The sequence below is a fragment of the Lepus europaeus genome, chromosome 14 (genome assembly GCF_033115175.1).
Source record: "Lepus europaeus isolate LE1 chromosome 14, mLepTim1.pri, whole genome shotgun sequence".
Taxonomy (NCBI): Eukaryota; Metazoa; Chordata; class Mammalia; order Lagomorpha; family Leporidae; genus Lepus; species Lepus europaeus.
The window spans coordinates 34,795,169-34,821,061 of record NC_084840.1 but is presented as its reverse complement, the minus strand read 5'-3'; the positions used below and the strand labels follow the sequence as shown (position 1 = coordinate 34,821,061).

The 25,893-nt window shown below is 49.3% G+C and overlaps 1 protein-coding gene across 1 annotated transcript; it reads right to left on the bottom strand.

The window, feature by feature from the left end:
• Positions 1-1,909: 1,909 nt before the first annotated feature.
• On the bottom strand, positions 1,910-24,970 carry MTARC1 (mitochondrial amidoxime reducing component 1). The gene is made up of 7 exons (XM_062210380.1): positions 24,624-24,970; positions 20,811-20,984; positions 17,264-17,426; positions 16,199-16,339; positions 10,628-10,689; positions 10,464-10,535; positions 1,910-3,370 (listed from the first exon to the last, which is right to left on the bottom strand). The coding sequence occupies exons 1-7, from the start codon at positions 24,893-24,895 to the stop codon at positions 3,244-3,246; spliced, it is 1,011 nt and encodes a 336-aa protein (XP_062066364.1). The 5' UTR covers positions 24,896-24,970; the 3' UTR covers positions 1,910-3,243.
• Between the last annotated feature and the right edge of the window lie 923 nt (positions 24,971-25,893).

Here is a 25,893-nt window from a genome sequence, read left to right as displayed (position 1 = left end):
AATGTTTCTCATTGTACAACGATTACCTCACTGCCATCAGGCCCACCCTGATTCCTTCCTGCCACTATGTTCCTAAGCTGCTGCTTTGGTGTCCTGCAGCAGGTCTCTAACTTCTGTGGAAGAGCCAGGAGAGTCAGCCATCCAGGTAGTCCAGCTGGAGCTTTGCCACGTGCGCCTTTCCAACTCTCCAGCTCTGGGTTTGCAATTCCCCACTGTGATCACAGCACAAATTGCCACACAGAATGAATGCCCATCGAGGCTGGATGTTTTCTCCTGACCTCGAATGTCCACCACCCACCGGTGTAAGGAGATCCTTCAGAGGGTCAGTGATAGCCTGCATTCCTGATCCTATATTTCAAGTAGAATTGTGTGCAAACGTTCAGTATCCAAAATAAATGGGACATCAGCTTCACTTTTGGCATGAACCAACTCATTAAATATAAAATAAACACAAGCAAATGGCTTTTAAATCTCACTGACAGCATGTTTGGCAACTACTCTGAGATTCTGGAGGTCATTGGAACTTCTATCTTCAAACAGGAATCTTCCCGACACTCTGAGCAGCAGGGACTCCCACCAAGAGAGAAAGGAGTCTCAGTGCCCCCTTGCATATGAGGGTTGCCTGCCAATGCCAGCTGCCTATTTGTAGAGAACCATGGGTATATCTGAAGTGTGGCCTCTAACAAAGGGCTGCATATGGAGAAGTAGATGTTAATTCTTACAAAGAGAAGTTCAAGCCTAAAGCATTCAGTTTTCCAAGAATCAAACTGCTAGGAATAGCCACCAAGCCCAGTCTTGGGTTTCTGATTGGTCCCTAACTGCTGCCTGCTTCTGGAGATTCAAATGCTGAGTGTTCGACCAGTGGTTCTTGAGGTCCTGTTACCAACGCTGTTGCTGAGCTCATCTTTTGGTCTCAGTGTATCTGTATGCCTCAGTCTACTCAGTATGAAGTGTATTTACTGGGGAGGATGATGGCTCAGATTACCTGGATAACTGATTGATTGGTTGGAGAGACACTTAGAGTTCCCAAGTGTTGGTTCACTCTCCAAATTCCCAAAACACCAGGCATGGGACCAGACCGAACCTAGCAACCAGGAACTCAACCCAGGTCTCACATGTGGGTGGCGGGGACCTAATTGCTTGATCCATCCTTGGTGTCTCTGAGGGTAGGCATTAGCAGGAAGCTGGAGTTAGTAGCTCCAGCCGGGTCAAATCCAGCTACTCCCACTTGGGATGAGACATTGTAACTGCTAGGCCAAATGTCAGCCCCTACATAATTGTGTCAATTATCCACTTCCCACCAAGTGTGTAGAAAACAAATTGCAATAATTCACCAAGCAGAAAACATTTACACACATCCTCTTGTCACTGTTTCAGAGCCCAGCTAGAGTCCAGTCATTACTGACCTCTTTTTGAAAACCACAGTGACAAATGCACAGCTCTTCCTAAAAAGCATGTCCTTCGAAGACAATGCTCAAGATGGGCATCTGACCTTGAGGTTAAGACGCCTGGTTTGCAAAGTCACCTCCATCAGCTTTCAAAGGCTGACTCAGGGACAAAAAATTAGGATATCTAAAACCAGTCAAAGCATCTCCCAATTATTCACATGTTTTTGAAACCCTTTTTTCATGATTTGGTCAATCTTTAGATCATGAGATCAATAGAAAAATTTGACCCTGGGTTTCAACAAACTGACAAATGTTTTCCTTTTCTCCTTTTAAAGGTTTTCAATGGATTATTTAAAATCAGACAATCACATGTCTTCTTCATGGACTTCAGAACTTCTCCATCCTCAATTGGAAGAGCACCCATATACAAGTTGAGGGCACCAGCCAGGATGCAGGAGGCGTCCATGATGGTACAGCCACCCCCTGAGTGTTTTTAGGAAGTCAAGTGCTTACAGCAGAGGTGCAAGGAACATCAAAATTTATATAAGACAAAAACTGCGCTATCCATCTGTGTTTTTTCCAATCCTTCCTACCCTGTGGGCTGAGCTGCCATTCACCCCCACTAGGTGGCACTGTCTCTTTTCAGGACCATTTCTTTATGCCCTTAAGAAGATGCATTTTTATCTCCCTGGGCAACATCTTGGAAACAGCAAACCGGAGCTCCTTCCCTATGTGGTGCCACTGTTCACTCCTGTATCTCAGGAGAGGTTTTGAAGCTGCAAGGGATATATGTGACCTTGTGTTTCATGGCAAAGGTGCTACCTGACTTTTCACAGAATCCAGATCAGAGTCTGGCAGCTCTTGTGAATTCGTTTTCTCCCTGACACTTCTTCGGCTGTCCCACTTCTGCATGCTATAAAGGATCCATCCAGTCCTGGCCCAGTCGTGGCCACCGTCTGAGAGGCAACAGTGCAGATCCAAGAACATCTATGGAAAATTGGTATCCCGGGCCGGCGCCGCGGCTCACTAGGCTAATCCTCCGCCTAGCGGCGCCGGCACACCGGGTTCTAGTCCCGGTTGGGGCACCAATCCTGTCCCGGTTGCCCCTCTTCCAGGCCAGCTCTCTGCTGTGGCCAGGGAGTGCAGTGGAGGATGGCCCAAGTGCTTAGGTCCTGCACCCCATGGGAGACCAGGAGAAGCCCCTGGCTCCTGCCATCGGATCAGCGCGGTGCGCCGGCCGCAGTGCGCCAACCGCGGTGGCCATTGGAGGGTGAACCAACGGCAAAAAGGAAGACCTTTCTCTCTGTCTCTCTCTCTCTGTCCACTCTGCCTGTCAAAAAAAAAAAAAAAAAAAAAAGTCAGCCGGGGACCTGAGGGAAAAGCTTCCTGATATTCCAGCTTTACTCAAGAAACTCTTTAATTTCCATCACATGCCCAATGCACAGGGGCAATAAAACAACCCAGAGCATTCCAGATCTGCTCATTCAATTCTTCCTCTTTCTCTTCTTTTGTCTTTCCCTGGAGAATCACAGTGAGATGTTGAAGGTCTGCATTTTCAGTAGGTGCATGAAGAAGCAGGAGAAAGAATTCCATATTCTTCCATAATCAAAGATAAGTGGGGAGTTTTAGGAATCTGGTCTTGCCATTCAAAGGACTTACTAAAGTCATACCAAATCACCAATGCTATGTTTCCTTGCTTTGTGGGAGGGGCCCAGGAAGTGTTGAGATGCAAGGAAGTCCAAAAGAGGAAACACAGATCTCACGAAAAGGCTGCAGTGTCAGTTCTGACACTGTGCTTCAAGTGCTGCTGTTTTTGAGGACATTTTTTGAAGGTATCTGATACTTTAGGTTCCCCTTACTGGCCCAGCAGGTACACAGGATCTCCCACTTTGACTGTCCCTGGGTTTTCCAGGACAAAATACTGCCCGAAGAGAGGTGATTTTCCATATAACTTTTGTTCAGCAGGGTCACACTGGCGGTACCTGCAACAGGAGAAAGAGCTTGATGAGTCGCAGCCAAACAGAAGCAAGAGCTCAGATACATGTGGCTTCTCCTCCATCAGAGCCAGAACCCACCCGACCCAGGGCTGAATGCTGCACAGCTCAAGAGAGCACTGTTGAAAAAAGACATGTTGTTTTCCCCCTTGCAAATCACATTAAAAGAAAAGGAGAAAAAGAAAAAAAGAGCACTATTAGTAGCAAAACAGCAGCTGCTGGAGTTGGGCAGTGAACATCCTGCTCAGGGCCAGTCTGGAGGAGCACAGCCAGTGGCCTATCCTCAGACCTTTCTTCTACATTAATGTTCCCCTTTTCAGAATCAAGAGATTAGGTACTCAACACATCCAGCACACTTTATCACCTTCTGTTCCCCTAGGCACCCCTCCTCCTCACTGCTCTAGGTCTGCCACTCTAACTTCTGCTCCGCCAGCCCCTCTGGCCTGGATCCCGCGGCCACCCTCCACACCTTTCTCCTTTCCACAGCCTGTCCATAGTTGCCCAGTCCTGAACTGCTTCCTGCACAACCTCAACAGACTCCGCTCCCTTTTTCTCATTCCCACTGTCACAATCCTGCTTCCAACGTGGCCAGACTCCATTAGAGGTGATGTAATAACTTCTTAACCAACCTTTCTTCCTCTTCCTCCCCACCCCTCAACTCACTGTTGACACTACACTATATTACTGTCGCAATTTTGCTCTCTTCTTAGCATTCTTAGGCTCAGAAACCTTCAATGGCTCCCCAGTGCCTAAAGAATAACATTCCAACCCTTCAGCCTGGCGTGCAAGCCCCCTACTTGCCCCAGCCGGCTTTTTCAAACCCGCCATGCTCTGCTCCTTGGCTCCAACCATGCAGCACTGGATTCCTCCACGTCCCTTCACCTTGCTTTGTTTCACCAGCTCAGTGGTTCCTCGGGGATTCCCGGGAGCACCTCTCCTCCAGTTCCCTAGGCATTAGAATTCCACATTTTCCTCAAGACCCAGCTCAAATGCCTCAGCTCCCACGAGGGAAGTCCAGGATCCCCCAGGCCAGGAGTCACGTCCCTCTCCTCAACTTTCTCTGCCCCTCCAACATTCCTGTTTTGTCCTATAGTGTCAGGGCACAAGTCTGTCTGCTCTGCAAAACAGGGAGCCCCTGGAGAACAGGCACTGTGTCCAACTCCCTTGTCCTGCTCACACCCCACACAGGTTCCCACGTCACCCATGACCACAAATGTTTGTTGAACGCATGAACGGGTTGGGGAGTGAGACCCTCATTAGAGTCAGTACGGACATCTTGGTCAGGCAGGAAACTGAAGAAGCCCAGGAAACATGACCATGGGCAGATGTGTGGGAATGACATGGCAAGATTCCCCACACTTCTCCATCAGGGCCTGGTCCTCCTCCAGTCTCTTATTTAAGCCAACTACCATTTTACACCACTTTTCTGTTTAACACGTTGTTACAAAGAACATCCATTTCATTCTGTCTTGCTTAAAAAAAGAAAACTGTTGCATTAATTTGGTTCTAATTTTGTCCATCATTCCAGAAATAGCCAGTGAGAACACAAGAGAGAAGCACAAATCTAGAAACTTCTCTGGAGATGCCCAGCCTGTGTCTCAAACCATAAACTCCAGTCCGTAGGCACTGCAGATGCTTTGCCTGCTGCTGGATTCCCACTACCTGCATAGCTGCTATGCTGTAGTCACTAAAAAAACATTGACTGAACAAATGAAGGAATAAAAGAATGAATGATAACAACAAGCTGCTGGTCCAGGATGTCCTGCCTTCCAGAGCTATCCCCTGGCTCCATACTGAGGTTTCTGCAATGGCTTGGGACCCCGGGAACCCAGGCTTCTCCCCTCCTGCAACACGCATTGCCAGGGTCAACTAGGATCTGTGTGCCTCACAGAGGGGCCTCTGTAGGCCTGGAACAGATCAGCCACTTTCATGGCTTATGACATCTTACAGCCACCAGGGTCTGGGATCTAGAGCCCCAGCTCTGATGATCTCAGAGAGGGAATTGAGACTTGGGGTTCAGTGCATCACACATTCACAGTTTATAAGAAACTTCACACCTATTACCTCTTTAAATCTTTAAAGCAAGCCTATATGGAATTTGTAATATCCTCATTTTACTGGTAGGTGCCCAAGATCCAGATCTCCTTGGTAAATCTGTGGCTACAGCTCAGGTCTGGCTGATTCCATAATGAAAACTCTTCCTATTGGGATATAATCCATCCCTTGTTATCTATCTATCTATCTATCTATCTATCTATCTATCATCTATCCACCTCCTAAGAACATCCCTAGGCCTAAGAAGATATCCATCTACAGAAAGCTTCCCATCAACCCAATACCTACACACTCACTTCTCCACCTTTACCAAGTAACTGAAGAGTAGGGGACCCCCAAAAGCTGCTGCTCCTCTTAGTCCAGACTCTGTAAGCTTTGAGGAGTCAATGCCGAAACAGGCAGGTGATGGGGTCGACGCTGTGGTGTAGCTGTTAAAGCTGTCACCCGCAATGCTGGCATCCATATGGGTGCCAGCTCGTGTCCTGGCTGCTCCACTTCCAATCCAGCTCTCTCCTAAAGTGCCTGGGAAAGCTGCAGCAGATGTCAGTGTTTTGGCCTCTGTCATCCACATGGGAGACCTGGATGAAGCTCTTGGCTCCTGGCTTCAGCCTGGCCCAGCACTGGCCGTGGCGGTCATTTGAGGAATGAACCAGCCAATGAAATCTCAATCTCTCTCTCTCTCTCTCTCTCTCTCTCTCTCTCTCTCTCTATCTCTCTGTTTCTCTGTAACTCTTTCAAAATAAATAAATCTTTAAAAGGGGGTGGGGAAGTGGTCACCTGGTTTGGGAAGCGCTATGGGAATGAATTGGTTCCTGGCTGGGCAGCCTGCCAGGACATCTCAGGTCACAGTGGTCTGGCTGCTGGGCCACCCTGTCAGCTCTGCCCACCCTCCTGCCTTACCTCCAAGTCACCCTCAGGGTTGTGGGAAGACTAAATGAGGTCATTAGCAACCTCTTGTGGCAATAAATAGGTACTGCAAGTGGCCAAGTATCTACTATTCAACAGACTAGTAAACCCAGGATTACCTCATACATTGATCTTCCATGATCATATATACAAATATATAGATATACATATATATACACATACATATATATGCATATATATGCTCATAATATTTGTTGGGATTAACAAATTAGAAATGCTTAAAATGTCTCTTTCCTTCCTTCTTTTCTTCTTTCCTTCCTTCCTTCCTTTTTTTCTTTCCCTTTTTTTTATAGAAAGAGAATCTTCCATCTGCTGGTTCATTCCCCAAATGGCTGCAACAGCCAGAGCTGGGCCAGGCCAAATACAGGAGTCAGGAACTTCATCCAGATCTCCCACATAGGTACAGGGGCCCAAGTACTTTGGGCCATCCTCTATTGCTTTCCCAGGCACATTAACAGGGAGCTGGATTGGAACTGGAGCAGCTGGAACTCCAACTGCTGGTCCACATGGGATCCCAGCATCACAGGTGGTGGCTTAACCCATTACGCCACAATGCCAGCCATGCATTTTCCCTTTCAATGCAAATAAAATGTGCAGTGACACTAATGACATGGCATTTAGCTTGAACAGAGGTCTCCTCGCTTACAGGGTGTGGTGTAAATGAAAATGCTCTGCCCACCAGGAAGTGCTGTGCACCTGGCACGGCATCTCATCCTTCACACTGCTGGGTTGACCCATGTGCTGCCCAAGGTCCATGCCATGGCTGCAGGCTGGGTCTCTGGTCACTGCTCAGTCTCCATCTCAGCAGACCACGTGACCACAAGTCACTTGGGGGCACAGGCTGTCCTGCAAGTTCCACAACTCACTGCCTCTAAGTCCTCGTTAAGAATTAAACAGCACTGTGGGAGTCCCCGGAGAGGTGCCATGTCTACGCTGCTACCCAGAGGCTGGCCACTGAGCGGGTGGGGCCCAGGTGTCATTTCAAGCAGCCTCAGAGAGTGGAAAGAAGCATCTTTCACCTCCTCCTTCTCCCAGAAGGTGCTGAGTCTGTAACTGAGACCATCAGTGACCACAGCTTACACGGCATGGTAGGCAGTACTTCACCATCTATTACAAACCACGTACTGCCTTACCAGAAGAAAAACCACAAGGCCAGTATTTACAAATAAAGAAACTGGAACTTCGAGAACTGAAGGACCTGCCCACAGTTCACCATGAGTAGGCGACAGGGCCAGACTGGGGGTGGAGCTTCTGTCTCCTCCCATGGAGCTGTCACCACCAGGTCCTCCGTGTGTGTAACAGCACAGCTAACACCAGCAGCAAATGTCCTTGTCGCCACAGGGTTCATGCATCAGCAAAACCATTTTGAGCACCTGTGCAATAAACGTGCTCTATTCTTTTTACCAGGAGCCAGGTGACATGGAAGCAACAACAGCTGTTCCTTAAGCCACTGGGATGTGTGTGTGTATGCGTGCATGTGTGTGCATGTGTGTGCACGTGTGCACGTGTGTCTGCATGTGTGTGTGTGTCACCGTCCCTTGAGAAAGGACAGTGTCACTTCCCCTGAGCAGGCAGGCCTGTCTGTGTCTTACAGACAGAGGCTCCCCTGTGCCACTTCCCTGTGGAGGAGCAGAGGAGAGTTTTCTCTCTGCTCCCCATCTTGCTTGGCCTTGCAGAGGCAATGCCAGCCTTTTCGGCACCACAAGCCCACACAGACAACAAACCCGTGTGGCTCCCAGCGACCTGCCCGAGAGCGAGAGGCTGCTGTGGACACCACTGTTTGCTTCCCTTCTCCTGATTTATGGGACGCTGCCGGGCCTTTCTCCTCCCGATTTATGAGCACCTGTCCTGGGGAGCACATAACTTACTACCTCCATGGCAGTTTAAATCTCAGTCAGAGATAGGACAAGACGCCTCGGCCGGCTGCAGTCTCCTGGGGTATTAGGCGCAATTAGTGTCGGATTGAGGGGCTGCAAGGAGCCTGCAGAAGGCAGGGGGAAGGGGAATCAGCTCTCTGTGATCCCCACTTTCCTGCCCTACCTCTGTGTTTGGGGTCAGTTATCCTTTACCTAAAAACACAGCCTCCCAGGGAGGGAGGGGGCGCTGGAGACTCAGAGACGCAGCCCAAACACACGGGTGCTGGGAATAGGCGTTTTCGGCAAGCGCAGGAGTTTTGGAATCCATTCTGACACCAGGCAGCACGCTGGGGGGGGGGGGGGGGGGCAGCAGAGAACAAGATATACAGAAAGGGATGACGGGCGGGCGCTGGAGCCGCAGCTAAGGAGTGCCAGAGTGCCTAGGGTCAAGTCCAGCTTCCTGCTGGTGTACACCCTGGGAGGCGGCAGGTGGTGTCCCATGTACTTGGCTCCTTGCCACCCCGCTGGGAGACCTGGATGGAGTTCCAGGCTCCTGGCTTTGTCCTGGTCCAGCCCCAGCTGTTGGGGGTGCAAGGGGGGGAGGCATTTGGGAAATGAACCAGCAGACGGAAAATCTGTCCCTCCCTCTCTCTCCCTCACTGTGATTCTCTGCTTTTCCAAAAATAAATAAATAAATAATAAAAATAAATTTAGGGGGAAAAATGACAGCCAGTTTCCCCAATTCCTTGGCTGACTTGCATGCAGAACCACCCAGTGCTGCCCCGTCTCCCTTATTTTACTGGAAGCACACCCGGGGCCTGCACAAGCAGGAGCAGGACTAGCTGTGATCACAGGGCCCCGCCTCCTGACCCCCGTCCCCCTCCCCAGGCCCACCCTGCCTTTCTCTGCCTCGTACCTCCTGTGTGGCCACGGAAGACAGCAAGAATGAACTCCAGCGTGTTCTGATGAGGAGCGGGCAGGTTTTGAAGATCAGCTGTCACCTACCCTTGCGGCTTCCCAAATTCACGTTTTGTCACACGTGTGACATTTCCGCCCAATATTTTATGACAGACAATCTCAAGCAGGCCAATAAGTCAGAAGAAGTTTTTAGAAAGTACCATGGATCCCCTACTTGTATTCTACACTGAACACTTCATGGCTTTTGCTCTATCACACTGTTGTCCACCCTTCAATCCATAATTTTCTATTTCTATTATTTCTATTTCCAAAAAAGTTGCAGACTTCCGTATGCTTCACCTCGAATGAGTTCCGTTTGTAATGTCACTGTATAGAGCTACAATTTTCCTTACTTTAGGTAAAATTTACACAGAGAGAAAAATAGCGCCTTCAATGTTTCATAGCACTGATATTTTACGGGGAGAATCGTTTTTCCATTTTACAGAAAGGTCGATGCTGTTTTGAGCTTTAAAATATATGCAACATCCCTCAAAACAGGATTTGCCTTGGACCTGTCCATGGCCCCGGCTCCACATGTCCCTGCAGCCTCACAGTCAACCCTGGAGGCCCAGGTCAGAAGCAGACACTGACTCTTCACCTTGGGGATTTCTCTAGTCCCATAAAAGCCCCTTCTCCTTACCCTCCCTCCACCCCCCTTGTTAGATTTCTCTCCTGACCATTCGCTGTGCCAGCCGGCTTAGGCACATGGTCGCCATGCCAACCTTGCTGTCTCCTGGCCATCACACTGGGACACATCCCTGTAGACAGCAGGTGCTGGCAGAGAGTACAGGCCTGCAGCCTCACACGGAGGCATACTGGGCTGGCTGGGATCACAGCCTCCAGCCCGGGCCTTCAGCTTGCCCAGGGGGTCTGGACAGTAGCTTCCAGGGCAGCAGAACTGGGAGGAGGCGGGAGGAAGCAGAAGCTGGAGGACTCACATTCCAGGGGATGAGCCCTGCTCCTCAGTCCCCAGGCACAGCCTCGCCCACTTGTGCTCCTTCCTGACAGGTTTGATGTAAGATGGCCACAGCTTGGCTGAAGTCCCCTCCATACCCCAGGCCTCCCAGGGCTGTGCCCAAAGCAGTCCCCTGCCTCCTGTCCAACAACCCTCTATAGTGACACCCGGGACACCAAGTCAGGACCAAAGCCCAGGGTCTCCAAGGCTGCAGAGATGGGACCTGACACCACCTGTAGGCCACATGCCTCTTAGAGACATTAAGCTATGAATATTACTTCTGTCCCAGGCGCCTAAACCAGAGGATGAGACCCCATCTGCCCAGTTCTACCTCTTCAATGTTTCCAGCGGCTCTTTCCTGTTCATGATTCCGGTGTCTGGATCCACAGTGGTTAAAATGCACCTGGACACACACACAGAGCGTCACATAGGGGACAAGGCAAAGACACTCTTCCTGCCCCCACCAATCCCTGGAGGATCTGGAAGAAGCCTTACCTGGAACAAGCCATCACCCGTTTCAGTTCCACGTCGCCAATAAGCAGCTCATCCCAAGAATCCTAGGGGACAAAGCACAGATCCCTTGTGAGCACATCTGAGTAGGGGCCCCACGGGAGCTGGCACCAAAGATGGTCACCGTTCCCCTAGGTCCCATGTGGCCGCCTGATAGCCTCGCAGCCTCGGTTCCCTCTCCCCACGCCTCTGATGTCAGTGCATTCGCTTGCAGGGAATGTTCTCTCTCGCCTGTGAGCACGCACCTCTTCAGGGGAGCTCCCTGAGTGCCTGCTGATGGGGATGGTGGGAGAGAGGAAGAGGGGGGCTTCTTGTCCCACTGGGTCATGCCAGATCCTTTGTGCCTGCCTAAGGTTGTATGGATTAAAATCCCAGAGCACTGCACACGTGTATCTGGCATCTCCCCACCCAGGCAGGCCAGAACAAATCAACAGCAGGACTGGCAGCCTCAGTTCTCTTCCCATGTGCTGTTTCAGGGGATCCTGCTTTGCAGGACAAACCAAATTAGTGAGTCAAGCCCCTGCATCCTGGCAACCGAGATAGGACACTCACATAGGAAACGGGAAAGATCAATGTCCTTTTGAAAAACTTCAGAACATCCGAGATGCAGCACTCTGAGGCAGCACAGTGTGTGTGTGTTTAACTGTGCAGGCAGTAACCGGCCTGGGTGTCTTGCAGGACGGACCAGTGGGAGGGCCTGGTGGGGGGCAGTTTTATGGCACAAGGGCGATGAGAACCAAGCCTAAAAGGGCAGAAGGCAGAGGGGCTCCAGGAAGAGGGGCCGGCATGGAGAAGAACAGGCACCACGGCTCCCTGAGTGCAGCCCTCACTTCTGACCTCGGGGGGAAGAGGCAGCCGAGCAAGGTGAGGCAGAAGGCAGAGCCGTGAGAATGAAGGGTTTCTGCCCCAAGACAGAGCTCCAAACTCGGCACTTTACTTCCCATAGTGTGAATTACTCTTGAGATATGCATCGCACAGTTCTGTCTCATTTTGTTTTAGATCATAAAACAGGTCTCTTAATCTTGTGTTTTTCAAAACCCGGGGCCCAGCAGATGCGAGTCACAGCCTATCCTGTGAGCATCTTTCCACCAGGGGGCACTGTGGTCATAAAAACACCAAAAAAGATACTCAATGCAGAGAAAGGAGGGTTTAGGGAATGTATTTATTAATTAGAGAAATATTTCCAAAGTCCCTTCTAAGTGCAAGAAAACCTCATGGGAATGGATTCATGGACAAGTAGGGTAACATTTCACCATAAGGAAAAGTCTACTTGGCAAAGAGGAAGGAAAAATGAAAATAACTCTTCTGGACTCTCACTGTGAGCCCAGAACTGCACGGAACCCTGCAGAAGACCTCAAGAGAATCTTTCCATTAGGACATGCCATCTGGAGGCAATCTGTCTATACAGGGCAAATCCGGGCAATGGGGGAGGCACAGGCGTGCACAGTGGCCTGAGTCTGGCCATCACAGCAGACTTCACAGGGAGGGTGATTTGTAGTTATTTGCTTTATTTTTCGATTTCAGTGGCAGAGAACAGACAGATGAAGAGACACATGGAGAGAGCTCAAATCAGGTCTCTTGCGTGGGTGGTAGGAACCCAATTATTTGAACCATCGCTGTTGCCTCCCAGTTTCTGCATTAGCAGGAAGCTGGAATCAGGAGTCAGAGCCAAGAATAAAGCTTAGACACTCCTATTCATAATGCAGGCATCTTACATTCTAGGCAAAACACCTCTTCCAGGAGGTAGTTTTAAAAGAAAGTCAAGGAGCAGGGGGCAAGATTCTAGATGGCAAGAGACAGGGGAATGTATATTAAGTTCTAGGTCTAGCTTGGAGTTGGAGCTTATATCGCACATAAAGGCTGAGAAAGCAAACAGTGGCAACATTGTAGAGGAAGTTAGGATAAAATCGAAGCCTAGGCCTTTCAAAGACTTCTAAGCAAAGCAAAACACTGATGACTTGTCACAGCAGTGGAGAGCGGAAGAGAAGACACTGCACTTTGTGGACCTTGGCCGTGGCAAGGTCCAGGAGGGAGCCCTCATATTGGTGGCAGCATGGTGACGTGGCAGGCCAAAGGGGTGAGCACCAAGGAAAAGTAGGAAGAGGAAAAGGGGTCAAGGTCAGACCTTTAGGAAGCCCCTGGCTTGAGCCAGGAGTAAAAGGAAAACAGCACAGAAGCACAGGCAGTGCAGCCAACAGTTCCTGGAAGCGGCACCACAGGCTCAAAGGCAGGGTGATGAAAAGGTCACAGAATAGGGTCCAGGGGTGGCCAGCATTTCCCTGCCGTGGCACTCAGGAGTGAGGGTCAAGAGAGCAGGTGTTGGGGCCAGCACAGTGGCACAGCAGGTTAAAGCCTTGGCTTAGAGCGCCAGCATCCCATATGGGCACCGGTTCAAGTCCTAGCTGCTCTACTTCCCATCCAGCTCTCTGCTATAGCCTGGGAAAGCAGCAGAAAATGGCCCAAGTTCTTGGGCCCCTGCATCCACGTGGGAGAGTCAGAAGAAGCTCCTGGCTCCTGGCTTCAGATCAGCTCAGCTCTGGCCCTTGCAGCCATTTGGGGAATGAACCAGGGGATAAAACACCTTTCTCTCTCTCTCTCTCTCTGGCTCTACCTCTCTTTGTAACTCTTTCAAATAAATAAAATAAATCCTTTTTTTTTTTAAGAAAAAAAAAAAAGAGTGCAGGTGACAGACACAAAGAGATACAGAGAAGGACCGCAGTTACTGGGTGGGGTAGGTTCCGAGATGATGCAAGAGTTCAGTTTCCAGAAGCTTCTGTGCAGTTTGGCCTCCCTCCTGGCTGGCTGTGCTACCCTGCTCTCCCCAGCCGCACCCTGACCCCACCTTCTATAATCTTCTCTAGACCTCTGCCTAAGCAAATGCGTACCAATGCAAATCACATCCTGTTACAGCCCAGCCTAAAATTCTTTCTAGACCCCTCCCAGCAAAATTTGGCTTCAGGTACCCTTCCTCCCATCTCCCTGCCTCTCCTGCACCCCACTGCTGCAAGAGGACAGCATATTGGGCCTGGATGTGTTCTCTGTCTTTTGTTGCTTCTTTCTTCTCCTCCTGGCCAGTCTCTACTCATTCATTCATTTAACACATATAATTAGGGGCATTTATGATGTGCTAGGGGCTCTTCTAGTAGCTGGAGATATGGCAGGGCCTGTCTTCTAAGGGTTTGTGTGGAGGAAACAGACAACAACCAAACACATGAGCAAACATGATGTGATGGGGCAGGAGGACGCAGCCCTGTACGGACAGGGCATGCAGGCAGCAGAGGCCTCGTTGAAGGGACAGAGATGAGGCCCTGGAGCCGGCAGGATCATATGAGGCCTTGATGGCCATTGTCATAAGTCTGCCAACTCTCACTTGAAAGATGGAGAACCCTGAAAGGTTATGAGCAGAATATGATACAACTCACATTTACAGGATGATTTTGACCGAGCTTCTAAGCACATATTGGGGTAGGGGTGGGTTAAGGAGACAAGCAGGAGACCACTGAGCAGAGGCTGTTGCACCTAAGAGAAGAGAGGTGGCCAAGCCTTGGCCCAGGGAGGGAGGAGGAGCAGAGGGCACAGCCACCAAGATTTTTCCATCGTGTGAATGTGAGCTGTGAAAGAAAGGGGAAAACAAGGGGCAGCTCCAAGTTTGGGGTCCAAGCCACTGAAAGTCAGAGCTGCCACCTATCGTGATGGTTAGCTGGGCAGAAAGACCACCTTCCAGCCTGAACACCGGGAGAGTGAATGAAGCCACCCTGGTGCAGGTGTGGAGAGAGCCATGGGAGAGTCCTGGTGTAGGGATGTAAGTCGGGGGGTCCTCAGTGTAGAAAGGGTTTTGTGAAAAACATAGATTAGAAGCACATGTGTGGGCAGGTGAAAAAGGACCCAGGCTGAGCCCTGGGAGCTCCAGCCTTGACTTGAGCTCACACCTCCCTGTCTGTGTATACAGTGTCCCGTGGCTGGCCAGGCACCATCTTCCTGGTCTCGTCTCACTGGGCTGGCCCTGTTGTCTCTCTTTGATGCCCTGGGAGAAGCACCTGTGTTTCTTCTATAAAGCATCATAGGTGTATTTGGGGTTCTTTTATTATCCTTCAATTGGTGTTATATTTACATATTTCATAAACCTCCTTACCCCAGCTGATGAGTCCACACTATAAGGTGACCCATTTTCCAGATGAGATAAGGAAGAGTGAGGGAACTGCACAAGCTCACATAGAAGTCAGTGAGGAAGCTGAAACCAGACTTCAGATCCTCTGGTATGGGGGTGGCGAATGTGGCTTAGTGGGTTAAACTGCCACCTGTGACACAGCATCTCATATGGGTGCTAGTTCTTGTCCTGGCTACTCCACTTCCAATCCAGCTCCCTGCTAATGTGCCTGGGAAAGCAGCAGAAGATGGCCCAAGTGCTTGGGCCCCTGCACCCACATGTAAGACCTGGAAGAAGCTCTGGGCTCCTGGCTTTGGTCTGGCCCAGCCCTGGCTGTTAAGGCCACATGGGGAATCAACCAGCAGATGGAGGATCTCCCTCTCTCCCTCCTTCTCTCTCTCTCTCTCTCTCTCTCTCTCTCTCTCTCTTTTTCTCCCTCCCTCCCTCCCTCCCTCTCTCCCTCCCTGTCTCTCTGTAATTCTGTCTTTCAAATAAATAAATATTTTTTTTTTAAAAAAGGATCCTCTCTGGTTAGAATGTGGGAATTCCTAGATGGCTTCCCTTTCGGCACACCCTGTTGCCTCCACACAACAAAGCTGAACAACAGAATAGGTTCCCCTGAGTAAAAGGTGTTGGAACTCAATTGCTTGGATTTCTTTTTTGTGGGTCCCAAGGAAAGGGGCAGCAGGGTATGGCACAACCAGAACTCCTGAATGCCCATCTGAGGGCTAGGGCCCCTGCTGTACCTCCACAGCTGATGACCACTCACCAAGCCTCTATTCTACCAATACTGACTTTGCAGTAGACTAGAGAATCACATTAACCATCCAAAGCCAAGGACAAAGGGGATCTGCAGCCAATCACATGGAACACTGGCAACCAGGCATCAAGACTCTTCATGCCAAGTTGCAATACAGACATCTGAAGGTGGCACTGAAGGTTCAGGGCAGTGCCATCAAGCTTAGCGCTAACACCCTGCAGCCCTCACCGGGCAGCCCTGCTGGTAATACTGGTCTTCCCCAAGGGAGTCACCTACTAGCCAGGAAGCCTGGTTTTCACAAGACATAAGCACACAGTTGATTTGTTCCACAGTCCATGCAGATCCCATATTCTATGCTGAGAAAATATGTCTCAGAAATGAATCTCCCCTCTCAAGTTTTACCTAAAAGCCTCAGATTCTGAACTGCCTCCTGGAGGGTCAGCATCTCGGCCTCACCCATATTTGCATGCCCCACAGGGAACTCTGCACTTACTATGTGCTCAACAAATCTACGAGTTGAGTCATGAGGTATAAAATCAATAAATCATAACACACCCTTCAGAATAATCTAATCCAATGTCAAAGACTCCCCTCCTATCTTAAAAAAAAAAAAAGTCAAGTTCAAGAAAAGAGGCAAAGAAAGTGCTACCTCTGCATACACACCACATCCTGATACGACAATATTGGGTCTGAAGTTAGCTGCCTTAACTCTGTTCTGTAGCCTGGAGTTGAGATCTGCCAAGGATGCCTCGGAGAGGATCAGGAACGGGCTGACATCTGAGTACGCAACCTGACAAGGAAACAGAAACTGTTAAAACTAGGACAGAAACTGCTCAGAGGTCACCTATGTCCAGCTCCTGGACATACCCTCCTTCCACACACACAGTTCTCCTAGGTGTTTCTCATGTCCTTTTATACAGAAAAGTCACAGCGATTTAGAAGCCCTAAGTAGACTGGCAGATGACAGCAGTCGTGCAGTGGCATGAGGAGAGCATGGCCTCGGGGACTGAGAGTTGCTACCAGGATGTGTCCTTGGGAACATCCTTTGGTAAGCCTCCAACTTCTCCAATGTTTAATAAGGACGCTGGGTTTAATGATCTCATTATGTTTGATTAAAATGGTCACTAATCCCAGGGACACTTATATTTTATAAACCCTGCCAAATTAATGTCAAGAACATAGGTTGGCTCTATTTAAAAAAAAAAAAAATTAAGCTTTTTATTTAGTGAGAGAAATGCATAGGAGAGTGAGGACTCTATCTAAAGGAGAAAGGGAAATCTAGATCCATACCGAGCCGAGTAGGCCAAAAAAGTTACTCTCACGGTGAATCATCAGAGCCTCACCCCTTTTTAGAACCAGTCTGGTCGTCTGAAGTCTGTGGAACTCCACAGCCTCACCAAATTACACAACTGTCACCTGGCACAAAAGAGCAAACTGAAAATCTGGAACTCCACGTGCAGTTCCAGAGTGGAGTGAAAGTCGTGTCGAACAGCTCTGAATCCCTGCGGACACCACGCTGCTTACACACAGGGGGGAAATGCATATGGGCAGAAACGCAAGCATTTCCAAGTCAAGAAGCAGGATGACTGCTCCCCAGGGAAGGGCTTGCTTGCTGCTGCTGCTGCCCTTGGTCTCAGCTGCCTGAGCAAGAGGGGCAAGATGAGGGCACCGGGTTCGGCAGGGATGTGGGCTGGGAGGAAGCAGTGTCTCTCACCTCGTCCGAGGGCCGGAAGACATGCTTGAGCTGGTGAGACTTCCTTGGGCACATCTGGGGCTCGGAGTGCACCAGGCGGTAGGGCTGCGACTTGAGGAAACTGGTGATCCACTGTGCCGCTGCTTCACCACAGTCCCTGCCCGGGACATCCAGGCCATGCACTCTGCAGGGGGAGACAGTGGCTTTGAACATCTGGCCACCTAACATATCCCAGACTTCCTAGAAAAGCTGCACCCGGCTGGGATGCTGCAGGCATCCCTTCATGACCGGAAGACATCATCCACGTCCAGCCCTGCACCACCACTTGAAGCCTTGCTTTCCTCATTAAAAAAAAAAAAAAAAAACTTATTTATTCGAAGGACAGAGACAGAGAGTGTTCCCACCTGCTGGTTTACTCCCAGAATGCCATCAACAGCCAGGCTGAAGTAAGGAGCCAGGAACTCAATCCAGGTCTCCCACACATGTGGCAGGGACTCAGTCACTTGAGCCATCACTTGCTGCCACTCAGGATGTGCCTTAGCAGGAAGCTGAATTGGAAGCAGGGCTGAAATCAAACCCAGGCACTGGAATGCGGGAGTCAGTGTCACACGCCATGTCTTCACTGCTCCGCCAGACACCTGCTCTGCTTTCCCCATTTTTTAAACTGATTAATGCCTATGTCTCCCCACCTAGAGGAATGCAGGGAAGATGCAACAAGATAATATATTTGAAGATGTACTGAATTCTACAGAAGAAAACTAATCTATCAGGATAAAGCAAACTCATAATTACCTTAAAATGTGAATCTGTTCACAGAACAGCAGTCAGAAATCATTATTAATAGGCCTGGTTATACTTTGTCAGTGTAATAATAAAACTAGATATGAAACATATGTGAAAACATTCTATAAACCCTAAAATGTTATAGAAAATGATAATCCAATTGGATTTGGTTGCTGGTTAGTAACTATGTAGGATTTGGGGACACACAGTCATGTCAGGAGCCTGGAATTCAATCTGGGTCTTCCACATGGGTATCAGAAACCCAGGTACTCGAGGCAACCCCTGTTGCTTCCCAAGGTGTGCATTAGCAGGAAGCTGGAATCAGAATCAGACGTGGCACTCAAATGAGGCACTCCATTGTAGGATAGGGCATCCTAAGCAGCATCTTAACCTTTGTGCAAATGCCCATCTTGGCCTCCTTTTAAAAACAAAATACAGTTCAACATAGTTTGATCACCTCCTTATTCACTGCACTAAGTCCCAAATACTTTCTTACTTTTTCCAAAAATCAAATTCACTGCACGAGGAAAAAAGATTTCCAGAACTGCCTATGTGTAAGAGGGTTAGCCTCTGTGGGATGGTGTGTGTGTGTATGTGTGTGTGCACACGCGTGCAGGCACAGGCACAGTTTAATATCTAAAATGTTCATTTCAGAAGCATCTTGGCCAAAGGCAGTATTACCAAAATCTGTGTTTACAGATGGCCTCAAAAGCCATCTTAAGTAGATGCATCTTTGCGGGTGACTGTGCAAAAAAGTCAGCCCTCTTTGCTAAGAGACTGGCCCTTTCAGCGCACCACAGGCCCCTCTCTGTCCCATCCATCAGCAGCCCGGCGCTCTCCTTGGCCGCATTTACAGACGGCAGAGGGCAGGGCAGAGGACGCAGACAGTAGGTTGCTGAGACTCCTCAGGGCTTCCATTGGCGATCACTACCATTGCTAACATTTCCAATTACCGGACATTTATTTCCCATGCATCTCAATGTGTAGGTCCTGGGTTCAGAAGTTGAGGCTATTCAGTGAGCAAAATTTGTTCTCTTATTCCTGCTCTACCCACATTTGCCCTGAGTTCCCAGCAACCTCAGCTGTGGTGTTGGGCCCAGCATTCCACCTGCACACTATACAGAGTCCCAGAAAAAAAAAAAAAAAATCCAGAGGCTTCTAGCTTCTAATACCTGTGATAAAGATCACAAGGCAGGCTTTGATGCTGATACTGACTAAGCCACCTGAAGAGCCTACTCCCTCATCCTATTAAGTGGCAGGCAAGTAGCAACCTGAACCGTGAAAACATGAGTTTTTGAAGGTGATCCCAGGACTCCAACAACTCATCAGAAACCTTTAGGGAACGTCAAGCTGAGGTTACAAGTCCTTCACAGGGGAAGGAAACCCAAGCCCAGATGTTGCATGGGATCCTTGCACTAAGAGTGTGCCCACTACTGCAGTGTGTCTTGGCCTTCTCATTTGGCAATTTCAGACACTCCCTTGTGTAGTCTTTGGAGGATAAGCCAAAAAGTTTGCACATAATTCCAAATGAATTAAAAATTAATTAAAAAAACCTTAGCTATAAGAAAGTACTATGAGAAGCAGCAGATGAAGCCCCAAGTACTTGGGTTCCTGCCGCCCCTGTGGAAGACCCAGGTTCAGTTCTGGGCTCCTAGCTTTAGGCTTGGCCGTTGCAGGCCAAGGTAGGGAGTAAACTGGAAGATGGGGGTACTCTCTCTCACTCTCTCTTGCTCTCTCTGTGTGTCTGTCACTCTGCTTTTCAAGTAAATTAATTTCAGAAGCAAGCAAAATAGTAGCCATAGAGACAGACAGAAATACACATGTGTCAAAATATTAATTATAGTTATTACAGATGGTTTTTGCTTTCCTCCTTTTTGGGGACCATTTTCAAATTTTTTAACAATGTATTAATTTTATAATCAGAAAAACCACCAAATTAAAATAAAAGCATTTATGTTTAAAACTCTAAGATATAGAAATCATATCAGTATTACATTTTATAAACATTTCTGAGTCTTCAGACATCTTTCAGATCACTGTTCTCTGATGTGATGATGTTACTTCCTATGATAAGCTAGGGACTACATGTAGCATTCACATTTTAATTCAAAATACAGAAAATGTAACAAGAGCAAAATTGGACCAAACTTTAATGTCCCCACAGTGGGATGAAACATTAATCCTACACAAGGTTTCCCAGGGGCAAAGGTGGTTTTCCTAGACTGCTTCCTCACAGCCCTCTGATACTGAGCTTCTGATATTGATATTGACTTCTGCAACAGCGCCCTGCCCAGCTGAACCTCCACCCCACTCTGAACTCCGCCCCCACCCCCAGGGGCAGGTGCAAGTAGGAGCACTCTTCTGATTGCAGCTCTTTCCTTTATTTGAACTTCCTCTCTTTAGAACTCACTATCAGAGTCAACACAGCCACGCCTCCCCTAACTCCGATTTGGAAGGCACCCAGTTTCCAAACACAGCCTAGAGGGTCTTAGGTATATAACACAGAGATCTAATCTCCCTGGTTCTAGGATGGGCTCCTCAGCACGGCCACTCAGTCTTTGCCCTTCACCCTTAGGTGGTGGTGGTGTTCTCTTGCTGACGTGTTAGACATGCTTTTGTCCCATGGTTTTCTACATAGGGCTTTCACAGCAGAAGCTGCAGAAGTTGCTTGTTGGTTTCTTTCCCATGCTAAAGACTCGATCCTGCATATGCTATATTTGCCACATTTTTTTCAAAGTTGCATGAATCTTTATTGATGCAAGGGTAAGACCTGCCCTTGCCTTACCTGCACTGGCGCACTGCATTGGTGGTGGGTGTTCTGATGGGCAGCACCAGGTCCTTTGTGTACGCTGCGCTGAGAGTCAGGGTGTCACTGTCACAGGTCAGGGAAATCAGAACCAGGCGAGGTTCCTGGCGAGCGGTAACCATGTTGCCCTCTTCGTTGACCACAAGCCAAAACCTGCCATGTTGAAAACCCAGGATATGTAAGGACAGGCAGCCAGTTTTGCGGGAGCCTCAGTCATGCCCATCTGTGCTAAACATCAGCTCAGCTGAGTCCATCAACTCCAAGTTTCTTAACCATGCAAGCATCTGACTATAATACCTTCAGAACATTTTGAGCTTGTTGATGGCACCAAAATCAAAGACATTGATTCTATCTTCATCTCAATGGCCAGAAAGCTGGGCCATTTCCATTAAACATACCCCAGGGAGAGTTTAGGGGCACAAGGAAGCACCGTGTCTGTCACCCAGCAGGCAGTGGCCTCTTGTAGAAGGAAATAGCAGCACCAATGCTCGCACTGTCACAGAACACAGAGTTCAGTTGGGCAGCACACGGTGCCACTTTCACCTTATCAATTCCACCCCCCCAACACTTACAACAATGCTTCAATACCCAGTGCTGTGAATTCTGCAATTTGCTAAGAGATCTGTTGTTATTATGGACAATATCTTCTTTTCTGACCCAGTACTCCTGTTCTAGAGGTACTTTCTAGAAAAAAGATGAATGGAGAAATAAAAAAACACAAAGAACCATTTCTAGAAAAAGAACATGGTTATAAAGGTTACCTCTCAGTACCAAAGAGAGGAAATTTATTAGCATTTTGATCATTTCAGCGCACACTGATGGAATGATTACAAGCATACAACTGAGTTTTTGCTTTTGGGATTCCCATACATAAGAAAAGATCTGGAGGATATTTTAGGTCATTAAAGATATTTCCTGCATCACTTCTAGCAGGTTATCTTGGCTGAGCTATTCAGCTACACAAGAAAATATGCTGGTATAAATTCTTTTCCTAACTATCCTTTCATCAACCCTTCTTCTTCTACAGACAGAGCCCTGCCTGCCCTATCCCAAATCTTTGGTACCAGAAAATGAGTATTCTTTCTAGTAATTCTTCCTGGTAATAATGGCCCTCTGATCTTTGTAAAATGCAAATCTGATCTTGTGATCTCCTCATCCGAAAATCCCTGCATGGTTCCTGCTTGAGGATAAAACTCATTTTAGAAGTTTTACTTATTTGTGTTTTTGTATGTATTTGAAAGTCAGAGTAATATGGAGGGGGAGGGAGGGATGAGGAATGAGACAGAGATCTTCCACTGGTTCAGTTCCCCCCATGTCCACAACAGGCATGCTGGGCAAGGCTGAAGCCACCAGGAACTCCGCTTGGGTCTCCCACTTGGGTGGCAGGAACCCAAGTACTTGGGCCATCAGGTGCTGCCTCCAAGGTGCAATAGCAGGAATGCTAGATTGGAAGCAGAGTAGCTGGGACAAGAACCAGCAGTCGGATACAGGATTCAGGCTTCCCAGTGAGGACTGCTTCACAACACTTGCCACCAAATGGTAACTCAAGCTAGACAGGTGGGGCCTTTCATGATCCGGCTGCATTTCCAGGCACTCTTACCTCCTTGTGCTTTCGCACACAAAACATCTGAAACATAGGCATCCATGGGCTCTTCAAAAAGTTCATGGAAAATGCATATTATGAACAAGCTATGCATGAGTTTCAAAACATTTTTATCACCAAAATATCTTTTAATAACTTATTTTTTTAATTCAGATTTTCCACAAACCTTTTGAAGTACCCTTGTATAACATAAAATATCTGGTATACTCCTAGGTATAGATCCAAAAGAATTGAAAACAGGATTCTACGAGCTACTGCTTTATCAATGTTCACTGCTGTGTTACAATGGCAAAAAGCAGAAACAACACAAATGTCTATCAACAAAGAATGTTCATTTTTAAATATGATTAACCATTTTGAGGGGCACAACTCAGTGGCGCTGAGTGTACACACACGGTTTTGCAACCATCATCACTATTTCCAAAGACCTTTTCATCATTCCAATCAGAAACTCTGAACCTGTTAAGTAAGAACCACCATGTCCCCAGTCAGTCACCCTCCAGGCCCTGGTAACCTCTAACACACTTCCTGTCCTGTTGTATGGAATCATACAACACTTGCCTTCTTGCAAATGGCTTATTTCAATCAATATTATGTTTCAAGAGCCATTCACATTAGAGCACATATCCAAACTGTACCCCTTTCATGGCTGAATACTCCATCACGTGTGTATTTTGTTTCTCGGCTCACTCATCAAAGACCACTGGAGTTGCTTCCACCTTTTGACAATCGTGAACGATGCTGCAACGGACATCCGAGGCAAACCCTTCTTTACAACTCCTTTTACTGAACACCTGAGCATATGCTAGCTTTTCCCCCAGCACACCCTGTCCTCTCTGGGTGTCTGTGCCCAGTTTATTCCCTCTATCTAGAATGTTCTTCTTCCAAATTTCTTGCCTGGAAAGTTTACGCTCATTGTCCAATTTTCAGTGCAAGCTGCTACTTCCTCTCTTAGTTGTCCCTGCCAGCTTCCACTGCTCCTGCCTGCTCTCCAGCTCTTGTCACAACCTCTGCTGGGTAAGTTACCACCTAGGACCCCAAGCCTATGTCGACTTCTCTTCGTCACACTTTCTGAGAGTATAAAAAACTGACCATAGGGCCTGGTACAAACACCAGCTCTTAGAGACAGCAATTGTCAAATGAATGCAACAAATGCTTTTGGGATCAACATTGTAAAATCACAAGGCCTTTGTCCCCTAGGAGCTACAGAAACAAGCTCAACCAACCAAGTTTGAGAGTCTCTTGTCCAAACCATGGATAGTTACAATTCCTGGCTCCCTTCCCAAAGCACAGGAGCATAGCTCACCTTTCACTTAAGTCATGAACTGCTCTCTGGGAGCCTGGTCAGAGCTGTGCTACTCGCTGAAGACAGGGGGCTGCTCTGGAGAGGAGGCAGCCTTACACAGAGAATCGAGCTGGCCTGAGCTCTGATCCCAAACAGAACAACCACCTGCTGGCTCCCGGGTCTGAGTCCCAGGAATCCACACACAGCTTCTCACCACCCAGACTGGGCAATAATGAAATCACCATTTGCAAAGGCCCGGTGTGCTAAAAAAAAAAAAAAAAAAAAAAAAAAATCGAAAAACAAAAAGGAAGAGCCCCCTCCCCCCCATCCAGCTGGGACCTCAGTTACTTTATCCACAAAAGAGGGCTTCACTAGATGGTATAAAGGAAATATATGAAACTTGTATAGCCTAAATAAAATACATTAAAAAAAAATCAGCAATAGCGCTCCAGGCTCTGAGAGAGATTCAGCTGCGCTGGTTACACGTGCTCCCCTCTGCGCGCTCGTGGAGGGCTGGGCTCTGCCGCTCCAACTTTCCCTCAAGATCTCCAGGAACAGGCACTACAAATAAAACACTGCAAATAAAATAAACTGAGGCCTTGGAGCTCGCCACCCAGGTGCACGGAGAATCATAAATTCGCGTGCCGACTGGCAGACACGAATTCCACACCTCTCAGGAGCGCACGACGCTAAAGAACCAGAGTTGGAAACACTCGGAGCCACTCCAGAGCCCCCGGGGCCTGCCGGGGAGGGGGGAAGGGGTAGGACCACCGTTTCCCTTTTTCCTTGTCCCACTCTGCTCCCAGTTTCTCTGAACCGCAGGAAGACCTGTTGGCGGACTCCGCACGTCTTCCAAGCTGCCCAAGCGGAGTTAGCGCTGTGCCGCAACGGGGCCCTTCCGTACCTGTCCCGCAGGTGGCCGCTGCGCAGCCCCATGGCCGTGCACTCCGCCGTGCTCACCGGCACCCCCTTGCAGGACTTGACCGGGTAGATCCAGAGCTGCGCCACGGTGCCCACCTGCTGCAGGCGCCGGCGCCGCCTGGGCCGCGCGCGGCGCCAGGCCACGGCCCCCAGCGCCACTGCGGCCAGTCCCAGGGCGGCGACCCCGAGCCACCCGGGCCGGGACTGCGCGGGGAGGCGGAAGCGGGCCAGCACCGACGAGCCTGCGGCGCCCATGGCCGAGTGCAAGCGCGCGCGGCAGGAACTCGCAGGGGCGCAAGGCGGCGGCGGGGTCAAGGCGCTGCGGTTTGCCCGCGCTCGCGAGGACGCTTGGCCTCTGCCCCGAGCCCAAAGGGCAGCCAGCACCTGAACCCCTTCCGGGCCAGTGGGAGCGGTGCGCCCTTCTCCTGGCGGTTGGCGGTATTGCTGGCTTCCTCGCGGGTGGCGCCGGCCTCCCCCGCCTGCCGCCGCCTGCAACTGCTTGGCGAAGTGACTGCTCATTTTTGTTTGTGGGATGGTTTACTTGACCCAGAATAAACAAAATGTGACTCTGAAATTAGAGATCAGGCAGCGGACAGCCAGCTGCGTCTCTTGTGGAGAGTCGGGTAGCGGGTTGGCACAGCCTGACCCACACAGCGTGTTCGGAGGTCCTCGCCCGCGCTGCCCCGAACTGCTCAGGGCCTAGGGTCCTTCCTGGCAGTGGGGATCCAAAGGCGGAGGAATTCGACCCGGACCTCGCCCGACGGACAGGGAGCGCCCCCTGCGGGATCCCGACGTGGTCCGCTCCTCTGCGGAAGCTGTGTCGGAGGGGCCCTGGGTGGGCCCAAGTTCCCTGGGCTGCTTTGGGGCAGAGGGAGTGTGGTCAGGCCCTGCAGTCACTCGACACTTCGAAGTCAGGTCATATGTCAAACAGGGCCAGCCGCTACAGTGAGGGTTGTGTAGGAGTCAGACTGTTAAAGAAAAGATTATTCTCATGCTGTGCAAACACAAGGAAAGCTTTATTCAAGACTGTTGCAATCGGGGTATTACAGTAGGGGAGAGAAACGGGGCTCGACTCCGAATACAGCAAAGACAGCGGGGGCTTATGAACAAGAAGCAGAGTGAGGGGCTCAGTGGTGGATATTCACCAAGACATGTGACGGACAGCAGGATCCTTGCCACACTTCACAAGATGTTTGCTGATGGCAGGCCACGCGCTTACACACTGAAGCCGAGAGGCGGAACTTGAGCTGCCA